The sequence below is a fragment of the Chroicocephalus ridibundus genome, chromosome 4, assembly GCF_963924245.1.
Source record: "Chroicocephalus ridibundus chromosome 4, bChrRid1.1, whole genome shotgun sequence".
Lineage (NCBI taxonomy): Eukaryota > Metazoa > Chordata > Aves > Charadriiformes > Laridae > Chroicocephalus > Chroicocephalus ridibundus.
In genome coordinates this window covers 36,365,035-36,385,159 of record NC_086287.1, presented here as the reverse complement: position 1 = coordinate 36,385,159, position 20,125 = coordinate 36,365,035, and the positions used below count along the sequence as shown (strand labels likewise).

Below are 20,125 nucleotides of genomic sequence, written 5' to 3'. Positions count from 1 at the left end.
CAAGAACAAGAAACGACTGAAGAAGAAAGAGCAGTTCCAGTCAGCTTCTATGATAAAAATGCTTACATGGACGGGGCCCCTGCTCAAGTGTTAAGAACTGACAGAATCCATGAGAAGAATCTGAAATGCAAAAGTCATCAACAGTTTTAAGTGTTACTGGGTAGGGCTATTGTGCAGTTTCCTGTTAGGAAATTGTGAAACCTAACACAAGAACATACGTATTTTTGTCAAATGATAATGTACACTGATGTATTTTGTAAGACAAGCACATCAGAAAACATAAGAGTTACAGACAGAAAATGTTTTTTTTTAACTTTCTAACAGGAAGTGGATTTGATCAGAAGTCAGGTGCAGCAGCTCATCTCCTTACCGATGTGGATGGCTCTACAACCTGTAAGCATAATACTGTAAACTGGCAAAGCAATCTTCTAGGCATTATGCAAGTCCTGGAAAGTGAATTCTTATGGAATACTATTATGGAAGTCTAATATTTAAAGCTGCCTGCACTGCTATGGAATTATATTTTTGTGTGCTTGGTAAAATCCTCTTTACTGTGTGTTGCAAATTTCCATGTAATTGTAATTATTAAATAATTAAGTAATTTTTCGTAAAACTAAGCTTTGTTGCTTATAGCTTCTTCAAGCTATGACTTGTAGACAAGGCCATGAGATCACAGCAGCTGGGGAATGGAGCTGACATCTAGCCATGGCTAGACTCTTTCTAGCGGTACTGCGTTCTTGTTTTACAGGGATACTTGCTGAGATTAGTCTGAGTCAGCTTTTCAGTTTGTTATGTATTTTTATATATATTTGTTCGTTATATATTTTTTTCTTTTTTAATAAGAAGACTGGCTTATTTTTTTACCTTTTGTGAAAACAAGAATTCTTGGTGACTGTATAACACTTTCACATTTCAGAAACGGTTGGAACAAGAGCTGAAAAAGACACCAAAACTAAGAAAATTCTGGAATCTAATAAAGAAAAACGATGAGAAAATGGATGAGGAGACAAGAATGCGGTATGTTACAGAAACCGTTTTTCCTGTTAAGCCCAAACCCCTTAATGCATCCATGTGTTTCAGCTAAAATAAATTATTTCAATGAAAAAAAGTGTTTTTTAAAAAAAACTATGAAGATGGCAAATAAAGATTGATCATATGCGGTCTCCCAGAAACTGTTTTGTTTTCCAGTAGTCTTTATGCAAACTGCTGTTACAGAACTAATATTTTATTTGATCAGTGAATTTGTGATACCAAATCTTGAAGCTAAAGGATGAAAGCCATAAGAGAAAATTCATGTAGTCACGCGTATTTTTTCATGACCTTTAGCAGATGTTCATCTCTTAAGCAAATAGCTTATGCAAGTATTTGAATAAATTTGTGTGTATCTCGCCAAAGTTAAGTGTTACAATACTTTTGTGTTGCAGTGTGGTAAGGTGTAGGTGGTGACATACTTCTGCTCTTTGACTCAGTAGAAGTATAGGTTGTTAATGAGTTCTGTGCCTAAAAACGTAGACTCTGCTAATCTGTCTGCCTGAGTGCAGAAAGAAAAGCTATCGTCTAAACAGTTTGGGTGTGTTTCAAAGCACCATTATATAAATTGTAAAGCAGCTAACTTTGTATTAGTGAAAGATATGATGCACTTCTAGTCTGCATTTAAGGAATATTAATGCTTTTGTCATATGTCTGATTTTAGAGCATATCAGGAGAGAAGATTTCTTTCACAGCTCATCCAGAAATTCATTTCTGTGCTAAAATCAATACCTGTCTCAGGTAACTGTGGTTCTTATGTTACTTTGTTATCTGGTAATCTGTCTTAAATATTTTTCTGTTGCTGAACCAACTACTCTCTAGGATACCAACCTGAGATTGGTGACCTTATTTAGATGGAAGTTTAGTGAAATCCATGCCTGTCTGCATGGATTTCTTGTCAAAATTATGTTCAAGTCTGTATATGCTTTAAAAATTAAATAGCAGAAAGCTACTTTAAACCTCTTCTGCTTCTGTTCAGTATGGACTTAATAAAGAAAATATTTCTGGGTACTGATATTCTTTGTTATGTGCTTACAGTCTTCTTACAGCATTAAAGCATTTCATATGTACTTAGATGCCTTGTTAAACAGGTGGTATAAATGCATATCATAAGGCTCTATTCTGTCAGTATCATTGATTTATGGCAAGAACAAAAGCCTAAGTAAAGTGAAATTCTGTAAGATTTGACTGCTCTTGATTTATAAGTCATTGTGACAAGCAAAATTATATGCTTGCCTGATTTAGAAAGGAAATGTGTTTGTACAGGGAGGTGTTAGCCTTTTGACAAAAAAGGCTTATTATACTCTAAGTACAGCACAATTTGGGTGAAATCACTTCCCAGAGTGCAGCTTTTCCTCTTAAACTCTTAGCAAACTTCAGCTTTTAACTGAGCTGTAAGGCGAAATTCTGTGTATTGTGGCTTCCTCAGAAAGGATACCTATCCTGTCTGTTTTCCCAAATATGCAAGACCTGAAGATTTACATTAACAGTTCTTTGGAAACTTTAGGAAATAGATATTCATTAAAGCAGACTTAGTGTTGTGTTTTGACATTATTCTAAAGGCTCCTTAGTAGTCACCACTGAATGCCTTTGAATGTTGTCAAGGCCTTTTGTACACACCTTGATTGCAGCTTTTAAATAGGTATTTTTGAGTACCCAGAGTTAAAAGTTCTTAAGAAGCTTAGCAGGCCATTGGTATCTTCTGGAAGTGTGCATTTTTGTACGTCACATTGTTGTTTTTTTACAGAGTGGATAAAATCACTCTTGAAACTCTGGTTCCATTGCTTTCTTGTATCCAAAAATTTTCTAGTTTGAAATGAAAGGAAGGATTGTGTCAGAAAAAGAGAAGAATGTGCTAGTTAACTTTTTAATCTTGTTAAAAGTAAAATGCTGATAATATTAGTAGCATTTATTACATTTTTAAAGAATAGTTCAAGTACAAATGTATTGTGATGTGGATCAATTGTAAAAAGAAATTTATTTTTTTTCCTGTCTAGGTCCTATTTCTATGGACAAAGTTCATTATTGTGAGAGATTCATTGAACTTATGCTAGATCTTGAGGTAAGTTATTCAATTGTTTCAACCTGTTACCAGGTGTACTTTTCTGTTTGAAATGTGGAAAGTCATTATTGCAGCCTTATTCCAATTAGCAGATGGTTATGTCACCATTGTGCATATGGTTGCTTAATAGTGGGTTTCCATCTGTAAATAGGGAGCTGTAGCAGTGCATCCACCTTGGGAACTGACTAGTAATGTTTATAAATCAGATGAACTGTTAGAGAAAGCTAGGATCCTAAATTGCTCAGTGAAGACTTTCTTAATTGGTGCAGTGCTAATAATTCTGGCAATTGATGGAAATGTGTGACGCCTTGATCTGCTAGGAATAACCCAGAAGTATTCTTCCCAGTGCATAATAGGTCACCTAAAGTATCTTTTGTGTTTGTAGTGTAGTGGTGTAGGGTATAGTCCCAGAAAGCATTGGTAGTTCTGAAATGCAAACTGTTTCTGTTTGACTAGAATTCATTATTTAGAAGTAACAGTTCTGCTGATCTAGGTTTATTACAGAATAATAGGAGGGCAAGCGAGGTTCTGTGAAATTTTTCAGTAGGTACTGAGAAAGTGGGACAATTTTAAGCTTTGCAGTAGCATAATTAAGAATAAAAGATATTAATTCACAATGTATCACCTGAGTAGCAACTTATTTCAAGTAACTTCAGATTTAGAAGACATTCTGAAATAAGACAGAGTTTTCTGAAACGGTAAGCACAGGGAGCTTTAAAATGGCTTGATCTTGAACTCATACGAGCTGACTGTCCTCAGCTAAATCACTGAAGAAGCCTGTGCTTGTAGGTGCAATAGAATGAATTCTTTAAGTTACAGCTTGTTTTCTTATGGGTATAATACACCCTCATAAGAGAAAATTTGTATTTGAAGGTAAACTGAAGTCTGGCTGTTAGCCAAAGTGCTTAGAGGCAGTACATTTGATGTTGGTTCTTGCTAGGTATTACAGGAAGGTTAAAACTCAGTTCATGAAGCCTGTTTAAATAACTGGAAAATGCAAATGAGAAATTATCTGTAAATCCAAGTCTTTTTGCCTCGGTAGCATGCACTGTGTTCAGGGGCTCTTTTTACCTATGTTGATGCCTTTTTCAGAATATTTGTTTCATATTAAAGTGAAATAAAGACTTCGTAAAGACTGCCATCAAAACTTGGTGATTTGATAACTTGAAAGGAGTGACTCCGTGGAAAGTTCTTATGGTTTTCTGAGTTTGTTTTTTGTAATTACTGTGCAGGACAATGGACGTTTTCTACTACAGATTCTTTTATTTTCTTTGTCTTAGTTCTAAACACCATGTTGATGCTTTTTGGCTTTCTAAATTTAGTCTGTAGATTCTACTGAGAACAACTAATTTTTCTCTTGAATTGTTGAGGTGTCCTACTGTATGCTGTTGAGCAGTTGCTACATATAGCAGCTTAAGGTATTTACATTGAGAAGAAATGATCTGTTTTGTTTACAAAAAAATTCTTAGACCTAATTTGAGTATCTTACAAAGGATAGAAGATACCATACCATATTTTGAAGAAACACTGTTTGCAGTCTTGAGAAAGACATGTTTAAAATTAATGAAATTAGTATATAAAACAAAAATTTAAACCTATGTTGCAGTACTTTGACATATCTTTTGTAGCACACAGTCATTATGTAGACACTTGGTAGTGCAACAATTGCTTTATTTTATTTACTTTTATTACTGGCAGGATGCAATCTCGCTAATGGCAGGTTTGTGCGGTGTTCCCAGTCCTATGAAAAGCTGTGTTCGTAGCAGCCTACCTGCATAAAACCAGTGTCTTGGTGTACGTAAATGCTGCTTTAATATGACAACCTCTGTTAGTGTATTAGATATGTAAAAAACTGTGCAGCAATCTATCTTGATACACCTTCTTGAAATGGAACATTATGAGAAACCAGGATTTCTTCCATTTTGAAGAATTGCATGTACTAACATGAGGTTGTTTACGGCAGGCTTTGCTTCCCACACGGCGCTGGTTTAATACAGTGTTGGATGACTCCCATCTTGTTGTCCACTGTTACCTGTCCAGTCTTGCTAAAAGAGAGAAGGAAGGTCATCTCTTTTGCCAGGTGAGATACAAAGTTGGTGAAAATAACTTTTTCATTCCGATGCAGCTCTGAATACTGCAGTTGTTTTGTTTTATATTTGTTTGTTAAGGCAGGTTTTTCTGATGGATGCAAACTACATGTTTATTTAAATCCCTTCAGACCATAGTTCTTTCTTACCTGTACCTGTGTGTGTGACTGCTCTTACATTTCTGGCTCTGTTTTTGAGCGAGCAGTTCTTAAAAGCACAACCTAGAAGACAGTGCAACTTCTGGTGTGCTTTACCCCACATATTGCAGAAGCTGTCACCAGTGCATTCTTCTGTGCTTCGTTTTGACCTCAGACTGTTCTATAATGCAGCAGTTTTTCCACTACTGTCCTTCAGTTTACTCAGTCATAGACAGTATAGTGTTTTTTATGGCAGGATCTGAGGACCTCTCCCCTTTCTTGCATCTCAGCTGCTTTCTTGCTGCTTGCTGTCCCCTGTCTCTGGCATTTGTTCAGTTTCTCTGAGGGTCAGTATTGATGGAACACAAAGCCAGCAGCACGTCTGAATAACTTTATTCTTCTGAGTTAATCTCATTGAAAGGTAGCATGAATTCCAGAGCTGGCATCAGAGGGGGCAGTAGGGAGCAAGACTGCTGCCTTTTGGTAGGAGCAAGCCAGAAGTTGGGTTCAGTGTCTCGGTGAACCTCTGGCTGAGTCACCTTAGTGCAGCTAGTTTGAGTTTCAAGTCCTAGTAGGTAAAAGAAACCACATTGATTGTGGTCTGTGCTGTAATTTCTGTGGCTTGCAGATGAGATACCTAGGCAAAATTATTTTGTGCAGCAGCCAAGTACGAAATTTAGGTACCACTCCTTAGTCCATTTCTTCAAGACTTTTGAGGAGCACTTGTTTTGTGCATGGAGCCCAGATTCGTCCTGTTAAGTTGTGGTTTTTGCTTGTGGTAGGGCGTCTCTTATTGTTAATCCACTAATGTATATGGATGATGTCTCAGCTTTTAGATATGCTTAAATTCTACACTGGCTTTGAAATCAACGATCAGACTGGAAATGCTCTGACAGAGAATGAGATGACAACAATTCACTATGACAGAATTACTTCTTTACAGGTAGGCAGACAAAAAAGTGCCATCTTACGGGAGGGAAGGATTTGGTGGTGGTGTTTTAATCTAATTTGCATCTGGTATAGATATCAAATATTTTGCAAAATAAACCTCTTATTTTTCATTTTCATTTTTTTATTTTTGTAACTCAGTAGAGTTACAGCAATAGTTTTAACTTGACTTTCTATACCATACCAAATACACTTAACGCTTCAGTGTTATGTGTGTCACTGTAACTAAGTAATATGCTCCAGGAAAAGATCACCACTTTTGCTTTCATACTGTAGAGGTGAACTGCTCCCATTAAATCTGTTCAGAAGGGAAAATTAAGTGCTGTAGGAACTTAACTTATGATTATGCAGTAGGTGGCACCATTTCTTCAAGATCAGCGTGCACATATGGTACCAATAGTGGTCCCTTTTACATGAGATGCAAAATGAAAATTCGCATTACTAGTAGTCATATAAATATAGTTATACTTTTCAGAATTTTAACCATTGGTTTAAAAAAAAATAAATCAAGGAGGCATGGTTAAATTAAACATGTTTTTCTTAGTTGTCTGCAAGGCTACATGTCTGCCCCCATGACGTTTTATTTTAATGACAGAACAAATGCTGATAGAAAGGTGTATAAAAAAAGATACTGTGTTGGAAGCACAGGACTGACAAATAGGAGGTACTAATAAAATGGAGAGTTCACCTGGTTTTTATTTCTACCCTGGTAGCGTCCACAGGGTGCTATGTGTTCTGAATCGGAGGAAGCTATGCTTTTGTATAAATATTTGGATTGTTATTAAATGGTTTCATTAATATGCCTACATTGAGTTTCTGGGCATGGGTCTTTTGTAGAGGGCAGCATTTGCGCATTTCCCGGAGTTATATGACTTCGCACTCTCAAATGTAGCTGCAGTAGATACCCGTGATTCACTGGTGAAGTTTTTTGGACCCCTTAGGTAAGTTACCAAAATGAAATTTAACATGAGATTGAAATTCTTTGTTCTCAGTATGCTTTAATTTAATGAATTTCTAGCCATTTTTCTTTCTGACTTCTCATGTGACTTCTGAGGTCTTTGTGACTTGTCATGGTGCTTTTACATCTGCTGAAATAGGGAGACAAGAGTTCGCATCCACTAGTAGTGAAGTACTAGAATTCCAGCGTAAGAAAGATTTGTGTGTTTTCCTTTATTCTGATGAATGTGAGAAAGCACTCATTTTCTGGAAAGTAGCTAGCTACTTAGAGTAATTGTAGCAGTAATTAACTTACAGTAGTTAACCTCTAACCTTTTTAAATTGGCCTTTTTTTACTCTGTTCTGTAAAAAAGCTACAACAGAAATCATAAAAGTATACCACCGGGTTAGCTGTACTGTATTGTAAATGCTGTGATTAAAAGGATAATAGTCTGTATTTTCACAAAGGCAGTATGTGCTCAGTCTTTTGGTTCTGTTTTCAAGTACATGTCTTGAAACAATAAATATTGACACCTTGCTGTGTTTATTGTGGATGGGTAGTTCATCTTACACCTGTGGCCGATCACACTTCACGTATGGAAGTGCTCTAGAGCACCTTGTAATAATTCCAAAAATACATATTTTAAATATCTCTTCACTTAAAATACTGGTCTGTAATTGCCGGTCTTTGATGAAATTCATAGTTGTAGTTGTTTGGTTTTTGTTTTTTTTTTTTTTTTTAAGGAAAACAAAATAAAAAAGTTGCCATAAGTGCTTTCTCTCATGTTTCAGTGTCAGTGACACAAGCTTCTGTCTTTCCTTCTGCTGTGCAGCTCAAACGTTCTCCACCAGGTGGCATCATACCTCTGCCTCCTGCCGCCCCTGCCCGATGGGGAAGACTCCAGCTACGAAAAGGAGTTTCTGCTGGAGTTGCTGGTAAAACCATAATTCATATTGCTTGTATTTCTTCATTGCAAACTCAAGATACAGCTAAATGTAGCAGGTACACCGCAGTAAAGTAGCCGTTTAGGAGCTTTTGCTGAACCACCTGTGAACCACTGCAGTGTTACAGTAGTAAACCGCATGCTAAGATGAGGTTTAATACCATGTAAATTAAGTATTTGAAAATGTTTATTTATAAATGTAGTTTCCCTGAGAAACTATTATGTGTGTGTTTGGTGTAACTGTAAAGGTCAGTAAGCGGAGTCTCAGCAGCAGTGTTTGAGGAGTTCTGGAAAAGTTGTTGCTCTTTGTGAAGTAACCTGTTTGTCCCCTTTAAAACAAAAAAAATCTGCTAAAGTAGACCTAGAATATTCAGTACCTGCTTGGTTCTTCAAGCCCATTTGAAATACCATTTGGTGCACAAATGTTTCATTGGATATTCAGTATATAATGATATTACTGTAGGCTTCTAATCTGGTACCAGTATTAGAATGGCATAGCTGTTTTTTTTAAATCTTTATCGTAGGCTTTTTTTGTGGTTGTTGATTTCTTTAAAAATTGTTCACATAGTTTCCTAAGATTTAGATGGTAGGAATATGATGCTTATGGATGCCATGAAAGAGATATTTGTTCAGGTGACGTATTGTAGTGTTGAATGCATTTTTTTTTTTCTCCCAAAGAGGGAATTGAACTAGCTGTTGAATCAGCAGTGTTACTTAGCTATTGACCGTATGTTTAATGGAAAGCAAAATAAATTTCATTTGAAGTTGATTCTCTGCTAAGCCTTAGCTGTATATTTTCAGTTCTGGTGTGCCGTTTTTGGTCTGCTGAGTAGCCAAATGATTGTTTGACTTCAGTACCATGACCGATAGTTGGGCTATATGCTTGTTCATCTTCTGATGTCACTGTGTACATTTATTTATATTTAATTAAAAAAAACCCACAAAACAAACCCCAAACTAATTAAAAGAGTCAAAATTGCAAGTGACCACCAGCAATCTTATGGATTAATGTGTATGTTTCAAAAATAGCTTTATTGTCCCTTTTTGAGTTACGGAAATTTAAAAAGCATGCTTTCTTTAGGTTTCCCGTCACGAGCGACGAATATCTCAAATTCAGCAACTCAACCAGATGCCTCTCTATCCCACAGAGAAGATTATTTGGGATGAAAATATTGTACCAACTGAGTATTATTCTGGAGAAGGTATGATTAGTAGTTCAGTAAATGCCGAACAGGGCAGTAAGTGCTGCAGAAAAAGCAGTTGTAATGTCTATGTTCATTCTGTCTTCAGAATTTATATATGCAGTACTTTGGCATATCCTAGCATCTTAGAGTAAGGTCGGCATTTTTTGAGTTATGAAATCGGGAACTCTGGGATTAAATTGTTAGCAAATTTATAGTGAATTTAAAGAAAAATCCTAAGGCCCATGTTTACACAAAGACACACTCTTGCTTCGAATCTGGGTAACAAATGTGCCATGCAACCAGCTGTGGCACAGATAGCTACTGTAAGGTGAAACAGGTTGTAAACACTCATCAGAAAAGCTTTTGTCTGTACTTTGCTCTTCAGTATGTTCAAGAAAGCCTTTTTAAAATTAAAAACAGGAGTGATGATGGGAAGAAATTAACACTAATTATCTTAGTCTTTTATTTCAAGGGAGAAGTGTACACGTAGAGTGCATACACTGCCTTTCAGTGACGTAGTCAAAATGTAGTGTTCGTGCTCATGATCAAGGAAGCAAACTGCAGGTATTGCAAATAAGGAATTATGTAATTTTAAGCTTTGCAGTACACAGCATGTATATTTTTGTCTAGCTACTTTAAAAAAACCCCTTTTTTTGGTGTGGATCATGAGAATTTTCATTACGAATGTGAAAATTTTAATTTGGAATAAGTATGTCTTCAAAGACTAGTATAAAGTATGTTTCTGGTTTGAGCAGTGAGTGTTCTGTTCCATCCTCCATGTAGTTTTGATTCAGTCTTTTTTTGGTGTAGATATAAGCCCTAAGTTCAGATGCTTAGCATAAGTTCATTTTTTGAGATAAATTCTCTGTGAACGAGTATTAATGAGAAAAAAGAAATTCTTGAAATTTGACCCCTTTAAATAAGGCAGGGCTACACGAAACAGAGTATCTTTTTCTGAACACACATGATACGAATGCCATCTAGAGATCTGTCCAAGAAGAGATGAAGTACTGATGTTTAGTGTGATGCAAGTAGTTAAAAGCCTAACCAGATTCTTCTGAACAATAGGTCTCCTGATGGGGGTTTATCCTTTAAAAAAAAAGGCGCAACAAAAAACAGACCAAAAAAAAAACCAGACCAAAAAAACCCAAACCAAAACAAAAAAAACCCACCCAAAAAAACCACACACACAAAAAAAAACCCTGAAACAGGATGATTGCTGTAATTTCTAGGAAATTATTAAACCAAGATTTTTAATTTTTTTTTATTTCAGTAAACAACACATAGGTTGCTGTAATACTCTGGAACATTTAGGTTTTATATGCAAGTCAAGGTAGCTTTACTGTCATTTAGACTGTATTGAAAGGCTGACTTTGCAGTATTTGAATTTGTTCGGGCACTGTGTGTGTATTCTGTGTTTTATTAGCCAGATATATTAATCACAATATAGGTGTTATTGCGAGAGGGAGGGAAGGAGAAAGAGCAGCTCATCACACCTGTTTCTGTACTGGTTTGTGACTTTTTAATAATGCGTTAAAGAAATTTTATTAATGGTGGAATGTAATTTTGGCAGGTAACAATGGTTGCTAGTGGAAGTGTTTTCTCCTGTGGTGAACTCTTTTGCTGTTATTATCTGTGTATTGATAGCAATGTTGTGATTCATTTCTGTTGCTGTCACAGTGCTACAACTATTTTTCTATTTTACTTCTAAGTTTCAGTTAACACTTTCTCTTTTTGATCTCCATGTATTCTCCATCCCTGATTTCAAACAAGACAGTTCCGTTTTCATCTTGGGGTTCGTTTTTTTGTGTTCTTAAAAGTAGCTAAATTCTTTTGTATAAAACTTAAAGAGTAATTTAGCCCAAGAAAAACAGGCGTATTGGTTTTGGTTTTTTGTGGGGGTTTTTTTTGGTTTTTTTTGTTTGCTTGTTTGTTTGGTTTTGGTTTGTTTTTTTTTTTTTTTAAATGAGGGAAGAAGAATATCTGTCTGATAAATGCTGTGCAGCCTTAAAGAGGTGTTGCTTCAGGCCCTGCCCTTTGTGCATATAACTGGCTTTACAGGACGGGGTTTATTACTTGGTGTTGGGAAATGTGTTAAAGTATTTTATCACCATGAGGCTTTCCAGAATAGAAATCACTGTGTTGTGTCGCCTTTCTTCACTGCCATTGTATCTCAATGCGTGTGAAAGCCATTATGTAGTACATATACCAGTGAAAGGTTTCAAGGATAATATTGCAAGTTACAAAAGCCTGATGCCTTCGTAGGATTAAAGCATAGGTGTCAAACTGTAACTTTAGTCCAGAAATGTTAAATGAGTAACGTATAAGAATCTTTATTATGGAAAATTTGCATCTAAGACTACCCTGAAGCTATGGAAACTTTAGGACCTGCCTAGGACTTTTAATACTCATTGTGTAGTTAGATCTAATCCTCCCGTGTTTTTCATTCTCATTAAAAAAATAAATCTATAACAGTAGCAGAAACTTGTGTATTAACATTTGATTTCTTGGCTTAAAACTTCTTTCTACGTTAATAGTTTTCATGGCTTCTAGTAAACATAAAGGATTGGAATTGGGGGACTGTTGGATAATGCACTGTTTTTATTAGATAATGAGCCTCTTTCAGTATTATTTAATGCTTTATTAATTGTTGAATTCGCAAAGTACTGTTATTTTGCCCTGCATTTGGTTTTTCTAAAATCAATTTTGCCGTAGTCTGAATACAGGGAAGGATTCAGTCTTTAAGTAGTTCGCTGTATGACTGGCAGAAGGATGAAAATTCCTTTAATTTTGTGCAGGTTCATTTAAAGAAAACCTGAAAAATCTGTGTTTTTTAGTGGTGTATATTTATAAAAGGAGTAGTTCTTATAATCTCCCAGGATAACAGCTATGGTAGTTACAGAATAATGTGTGTATGTATTTATGAATTTGTAGAACCAATATATTAATTAATCTTCTTTTTGTTTATCCATCAAATACCCCTTCCCTTCCACCCTTACCCCCTCAGGCTGTCTTGCACTTCCCAAATTGAATCTGCAGTTTCTGACTCTTCATGACTACCTGCTGAGGAACTTCAATCTTTTCCGGTTAGAGTCTACCTACGAGATCAGACAGGACATTGAAGATAGTGTCAGTAGGATGAAACCATGGTAATATTTATTAACTGATGCAAACCGGTCGGTTGAGTTTCGGTTGTCACCAGTGTGCATTCAGAATGAATAACTGATACTGTGTATGTAATAAATACACAGTAACAAGTGTATTTTAAATTACTGCATAGATACTGTGTTTCATGCTAACTTCTTCCATAAGGTGTTGCCATCCTGTGGGATGATTTTGTAAGGTTGTGTTGATATGTATCCCTGTAGTTGTGTTAAGACAGTCTGTTGGATGCTAACAACCAACTTTTGTTGTGTTAAGACAGATGATTTAGTTTTCTAAAAGTACTAAGCCTTGTCTGACATTACAAAATCTGGAAGCTTTACCACCAACTCTTCTGGTTCTACTGAGTATTCTTGAATTTGCCTTCTGCCACATTTTGATCCTCTATAGATTTCAAGGGCTCGTTTGGTGTGGTATCTCTTATATTTGGTAGCTGCTTTTTGTTATCGTCCCTTTTTCTTCTCTTTCTGCGAGTTATTTTTTTTCTTTATAATGCCAGCATAAGTTGCCTTTGTTTGTTGAAATATAAGAATAAGTTGGATCACGTTATGCTTCAGTTCTAAAATGCAGGATTATATGCATGTACTTCAGTAGCATGTAAAAACAAAACTTCTACATTTGTCTTAGAGCTGACTGTGAGTGAAATTGTTTCACAGTTTAAAAAAACAACTGAATTTATTATCAGGTGATGACTAACAAAACTTCGGGGGGGTTGTTCATTTTTTTTTTTGGTTGTTTTTTTTTTTTTTTTTTTTAGGTTATCGGAATACGGAGGTGTGGTCTTTGGTGGATGGGCTAGGATGGCACAACCCATTGTCTCTTTCACAGTGGTAGAGGTGGCAAAGCCCAATATTGGTGAAAACTGGCCCATGCGAGTACGAGCAGATGTTACAATTAATTTGAATGTCCGAGATAGCATCAAAGATGAATGGGAAGGTATTTACATTCTTTGAAATAAGACGCTCAAAATAGGTGCTCATCAAAATACACTTTGATGTAATCTTATTTGTAAGAAAGGTGGTTTTTATCCAAGATACAGATTTTCCAATCTTAATACACTGTTTAAAAATCATATTACTCAAATTCCAAGTCTAAGAAGATTATACTTTCCTAAAATAAAGATCAAAATTATTAAAGTATATACATGTCCATTGGGAACAGAACACTTACTATTTCAGATTCATGTCGTTCAGTTTGTAACTGTAAAATTCTGCCTTTAACAGGGAATGTGGAAAAGTAACTTAGCATTTTAAATGAATATGTATGCTAATACTGTCATATTGAAAGAGTAGTGGAGAATAATGTAGTGTCTCTCTCACATACAAGTGAAGAGGACAGATTTTGATTTAATTCAAACCAGTGCATTTTAGTAGTTTTCAGTATATTTGAATATTATTAGGAAGTGCTGTCTGTACCAAATACTGTTTCTTACAGGTATCCACAGGGGACACTTCTTTTGCTTGGGGAATTGAACTTTAGTTGACCGTGTTGGCAAGTGGCATAGAGGCATGTACTTGGATTATCAGTAAATGTCACTCCCTTCTCTTTTGCTAGAGAAACTTGTTAAATGTGCTGGAGCTGCACAGTGTGATTACGGGTCACGTAGCACAAATGCTAGAGCTGGAGTGTGTGTTAAATAAGCAGATACAAGTTTGGGAATGTAGATTTCTGTTAAAGTAGAGAAGCTGGAAGGATGGCAGCAGACTTCACTGTGCTTAAGGTAGCTATATAGTGGTGCATCTAGCTTTTTAAATACTAGAATAGCCTCTGATGTTGGAAGCGGTAATGCTTTAACTTCATCAAAACTGAGTTGAAGAATTGATGAATCATTGCCTGACATAAAGCAGTTTCATCAAGACCCTGTTAGCTTGGATAATATCCAGTGAGTAATGAGAAGTTATTTGTCTCATATAAAAAATACAGCATATGTTTACTATAAATTTTGAAGATGTCTTAGATCTGTGAGAATCTGTAGGCGTACTGGAGAAAAGGATTAGTGTTTAAAATTACATTAGTGAATTGGAGAAATTGCATTTTAAAAGTAGAGTGTAGTTCAGTGGGGATGAATGTATGATACTAAACTTAAGCAAGAACAAGTCACTGCACAAATTCACGTTGGGGGAATAACTTGTTAGGCAGTAGCTCCGCAGAATGAAAAGAGTCCAAGCTCATTGTTGCTCAAAAGCAAATGTGACTCCACAACAATGTGTTACTGCTGAGGGGGGGAAAAAAAACGCTCAACCAAGTCATATGGGGATTTATAAACTGGAATGTAGCATGGAAAACAAGTAACTTATTGAAGTGACCTTTTAAGTAGATAACTAAAGTAACTTTGTTTAGGATTTTGTGCACAGTTCTAGGCACTGCACTTAAATTGTTGTAAACAAAAAAATAAATTTGGAGGTTAATGCAGAAGAAAGCAATGAGAATAAGAGGTTAATGGTACGCTACTTTTGAGATAAGACTGAAAATACCTAGGTTGTGTAATTTAAGATTATTAGGAGAAGAATAATCCTGAAATAAATAAGTTTGTTGTCATGAAAAAAGCAGTCAGTTTCTCCTTTTTGTATTTGAAGTCCTAGCAGATATTAGCGTGCAGGAATAGTGGAAAAGATGACGATATCCTATGGTTCTATATCCTCTTAAGTTAAAGGCATATTTTGAAACAGAACACATTATTCTTTGTAAACAGGTGGGGTTTTATTTAAAGAAATTTTTGTATGTTCTATTGTGTATATATATTAAGGAACGGAAAAAGCGAATGGGATTCAATCAAATCACCAAATGTTCCTTTCTGGAACCAGGTCTGCGTAAACATGATGTCTGCTTTTTGATTACGGTACGTCCCACGCAACCTTATGGCACGAAGTTTGACCGACGACGACCTTTTGTTGAGCAAACTGGTCTGGTGTATGTCAGAGGCTGTGAAATCCAGGGCATGTTGGATGAGAAAGGACGTGTTATTGAAGAAGGTATGGCATACCAAAGCTTCTTTGAAAGATTTACTTTTTTTTCCCTTTATTTTTTTTTTGTTTGTTAACAGCCTAATCATTGACTTGCTTCTCTTTTAAGCAATTCTCATTGAATTCATTTCCTACCTGAAAAAACAAACTAATCCCATAAGCAGCCTGAGAAAGGTTAACTAGTTTCCTCTGGTAAAATCCGATATAATTAAGTTAATTAATAAATCCAGTATATTTTGGTTTTAGGAATAAGATATCTTATATTCCAAAACTGTGTTAGAAGTCGTATAAAAATTTTTGTAGTGCCATGCAGAAATCAGTTTAATCATATGAATTTGTCTAAATTTAATTTCAGGAATGATTATGTATCGCTTATTTGAATGATAATCTGCTTGTAGCACTATTTCAAATTCTAATCTTACTGTTTCATTATGGGCAGGACCTGAACCCAAACCAAGACTTAAAGGGGATTGCAGAACATACAGAGTATTTCTGGACCCAAACCAGTATCAACAAGATATGACCAATACAATCCAAAGTGGAGCAGAAGATGTTTATGAGACATTTAATATAATAATGAGAAGAAAACCAAAAGAAAACAATTTCAAGGTAAGGTACGGCTTATTGACTCTTAAGAGTCTGTTTGAATATGCCAGCAGTACTGAGGCATATTAATTTTAGATGCATGTAGTTAGGCTTTTTAGGTGGTGTTGGATGACTTCAGGATGTCACATAATCACAGAATGATAGGGGTTGGAAGTGACCTCTGGAGACTATCTAGTCCAACCCCTGCCAGAGCAGGGTCACCTAGAGCAGGTTGCACAGGAACGCATCCAGGCAGGTTTTGAATGTCTCCAGAGACGGAGACTCCACCACCTCTCTGGACATCCCGTTCCAGTGCTCTGGCACCCTCAAAGTAACAAAGTTCCTCCTCATGTTTAGATGGAACTTCCTATGCTCAAGTTTTTCCCCATTACCTCTTGTCCTGTCGCTGGGCACCACTGAAAAGAGCCTGGCTCCATCCTCCTGACACCCACCCTTTATGTATTTATAAGAATTTATAAGATCCCCCCTTAATCTGCTTTTTTCCAGATCTAAAAGACCCAAGTCCCTCAGCCTTTCTTCATAAGAGAGTTGTTTCAGTCCCCTAATCATCTTCGTAGCCCTTTGCTGCACCCTCTCCAGCAGTTCCCTGTCCTTCTTGAACCGGGGAGCCCAGAACTGGACACAGTACTCCAGATGCGGCCTCACCAGGGCAGAGTAGAGAGGGAGGATGACCTCCCTTGATCTGCTTGCGATGCTCTTCTTGATGCACCCTAGGATGCCGTTGGCCTTTTTGGGCACAAGGGCACATTGCTGGCTCATGGTCATCTTGTTGTCCACCAGGACTCCCAGGTCTCTTTCCACAGAGCTGCTCGCCAGCAGGTCGGCCCCCAACCTGTACTGGTGCATGGGGTTATTCCTCCCCAGGTGCAGCACCCTACACTTGTCCTTATTGAATTTCATAAGGTTCCTCTCCACCCAGCTCTCCAGCCTGTCCAGGTCTTGCTGTGTGGTAGCACAGCCTTCTGGTGTGTCAGCCACTCCTTACAGTTTTGTATCATCAGCAAACTTGCTGAGGGTGCACTCTATCCCTTCATCCCAGTCATTGATGAATATATTTATCAGGACTGGGCCCAGTACTGACCCCTGGGGAACACCACTTGTTACTCACCTCCAACTGGGCTCTGCGTCCAACTGTACTGCGTCCAGCTCTGGAGTCATCAGCACAAGGAGAGCATTGACCTGTTAGAGTGGGTCCAGAGGAGTGCCACAAAAATAATCAGAAGGCTGGAACACCTCTCCTATGAGGACAGGCTGAGAGAATTTGGGTTATTGAACCTGGAGAAGGCTCCAAGGAGAGCTAATTGCAGCCATTCAGTACTTAAAGGGGGCCTACAGGGAAGATGGGGATAGACTTTTTATCAGGGCCCATAGTGATAGGACAAGGGGGTAATAGATATAAACTAAGAGACGGTAGATGCAGTCTACATATAAGGAAGAAATTTTTTATGACTAGGTTGGTGAAACACTGGAACAGGTTGCCCGGAGAAGTGGTAGATGCCCCATCCCTGGAAACTTTCAACGTCAGGTTGGATGGGGCTCTGAGCAACGTGATGTAGTTGAAGATATGCCTGCTTGTTGCAGGGGAGGTTGGACTAGGTGATCTTTAAGGGTCCCTTCCAACCCAAACTATTCTATGATTCTCTGATTCAGCCTCAACAGTGCTGAGCAGAGCAGAAGGAGTACCTGCCTTGAACTTACTAATGCAGCACAAGATACTGTTCGTTTCTTTTGCCGTGAGGGTGCGTAACCTGAAAATATTTCTTGTATGCATCCTCAGTTTCTTTGCTGTTAGATCATTTAGACGTTTGAATCTTTAATGTTCCTTGAGTTTTCCATTATGAAGATGCAGCATGAACTAAAAACTGCCTTTCTTTTAGTGCCTTAAAATCATGCATTGTGTAATTGAAATTATTTTAATTTTAAAGGATTCTTCAGCAAGTTCTGTGCAGATGGATAAAGAGGGAGGCAGGAAGGCTTTGACTTCTTATTTTCTGTATCTGGAAAGATGCCTCTGGTGTGAAACAGTAGCTTGTGGTCTGCTCAGAGCATTCTGGTGCCATCCAGCTGTGGATTAGTATACTGGAAGTACTTCATAGAAAGTCTTTTATAACTTAACATTAAAAAACAAAAACAAACAACAAACCAACCCAGAACTGATTGTTAATGTTGTGTGTCTGTGGTGGGTTCATTTTACATTATAAGCACAAGTAAGCTCTGCCAAAGCCTGTTTGTGTGCTGGGGCTATAGAAAATTTTTTTTTAATTGTGTAGTCAGAAGGAAGTGCTGGAGTGAATACTTAAGTTTACTCAGAGTTGCCATTAGATTTGAGTGTAGCTTTCAAATTTGTACTGTCTACTTGGAGCTAATTTACAGGCAAATCACAATGCAAAACATTCTGTGCTGGTTTTTCCTTAAGTCCCATGCATTCATTTGTCAAGACAAACTAAGATATTTCCAGATTTATCACATCGCTACCAGTTTGGGTGCAAGCTTTCTGTGTCATCTGCAAACCTTTCTAACTTCAACTGGATAAAAGAAAACAAAGGTATCGCTGTGATTAGTGTTGATAGTGTATTAGGTAGGTAGAGGGCAGCTTGAAGTTTTAAGCTGAGCTTGTAGGAGAAAAGACAAGAGAAGAACTTGTGCAGTCTTGGTAAATTAAGCAGATGAGACAGCAGTGGAGGTGCAAATACAATGTGTTTGCTGGAGGTGACTCCACTGTGTCACTACAGACTCCACTGTGTCACTACGTTCAGCAACGTTAGTTCTTACAAGACCTAATCCTACTGTTTTTACATGTATAGAATTTACTTTTGAAAAGCTAAAGCCAAGTTTTTTGTGATGTAAAGACAGCACACTAGTTGTTAGGGACGTATTTCTTAAACTTTCCTCTGAGAAATTGATCATCTAGATTTAGAAATACTACCTGAAGAAGGCACATCTTCCAATTTATTTGTGATTTTCTTACCACAAGTGTATTATCCTATGCTTAATATACATTTAAACCAGAAACACTTGTTTTATATTTGCAACAAAAATATAAGTATTCTTAGTTAATATGGGCCTCATCCATCAGTATATCTTAGGCCTCTGTAGTAATTGCAGGACCTTCAGGCTTCAGAAGTTAAGTGCGAGACCTCTCTGGTTCTGTAGGTCACATACTAAAGTGTTTGTAAGACCAAGAGCAAGAAGAAATACACTACATAAGTTGGAGAGCCAAAGTGAGAGGAGGTTTCTGGAGTGGTTAAGATTGTTTGAGCCATCCCCTTTATTATAAAATGGGGCTGAGCTGAGAGTATACTGTGCCACAGTGACATTTGATGCCAGTTGTATTATCCCATGCAGGTTCACTTCTTCCAACAAACAAACTTTACTGATGATTATGGTCCTCTTTACTAGCTCTTTATTGACTGGGTAGTTTAAGAATTACATGGTTTGACACTGGTGTTTTGTTGCATTTATACACTGTATATAGGTTGACTCAACCTAACCAAGCACCTGTCAGTTATGTGCTAGCATCTTAGAATAGACTTGTTTAGTCTTCAGTATGTCACATTTTCTTGGTAAAAAGTCAGTCTCTCTAATAATTTTTTCTATTTTTCTGATATACAGGCTGTTCTGGAGACTATTAGGAATTTGATGAACACAGATTGCGTGGTTCCTGACTGGCTGCATGACATCATTCTTGGATACGGAGACCCAAGTAGCGCACACTATTCGAAAATGCCAAATCAGATTGCAACTCTGGATTTTAATGACACTTTCCTGTCCATTGATCACTTAAAAGCTAGCTTTCCTGGATACAATATTAAAGTGACTGTTGACAATCCAGTTCTGCAAATACCCCCCTTCAGGTGATCTCAAAATTTCAAGCACTCCTGGTCTAATATTCTTGATGAAGTGCGTTGTCAGGTGGACTTGAGTTCAGTGATTGGAGAGACATACTCTTTCTTTTAAGAAAAGATTTTAATATGTTAATAGTAAGATTTAGATGGTTATATTACAGAGTTAACTATACTACAGTTTGGCTGAGGACCAGCTTCTGCTCTATTCTGTACAAAATTGCA

General features: G+C 37.0%; 1 protein-coding gene across 1 annotated transcript in view; it reads left to right on the top strand.

The window, feature by feature from the left end:
• Positions 1-20,125, top strand: part of AQR (aquarius intron-binding spliceosomal factor) — a 55,629-nt gene that overhangs the window by 8,179 nt on the left and 27,325 nt on the right. Inside the window, exons 7-20 of the mRNA XM_063331807.1 lie at positions 325-393; positions 917-1,017; positions 1,694-1,770; positions 3,027-3,091; positions 5,055-5,171; positions 6,145-6,258; positions 7,101-7,204; positions 8,033-8,135; positions 9,225-9,345; positions 12,335-12,476; positions 13,247-13,425; positions 15,294-15,461; positions 15,892-16,061; positions 19,671-19,912. Of these exons, the coding sequence (XP_063187877.1) occupies positions 325-393; positions 917-1,017; positions 1,694-1,770; positions 3,027-3,091; positions 5,055-5,171; positions 6,145-6,258; positions 7,101-7,204; positions 8,033-8,135; positions 9,225-9,345; positions 12,335-12,476; positions 13,247-13,425; positions 15,294-15,461; positions 15,892-16,061; positions 19,671-19,912 (1,772 nt within the window). The remainder of the gene's footprint in view (positions 1-324; positions 394-916; positions 1,018-1,693; positions 1,771-3,026; positions 3,092-5,054; positions 5,172-6,144; positions 6,259-7,100; positions 7,205-8,032; positions 8,136-9,224; positions 9,346-12,334; positions 12,477-13,246; positions 13,426-15,293; positions 15,462-15,891; positions 16,062-19,670; positions 19,913-20,125) is intronic.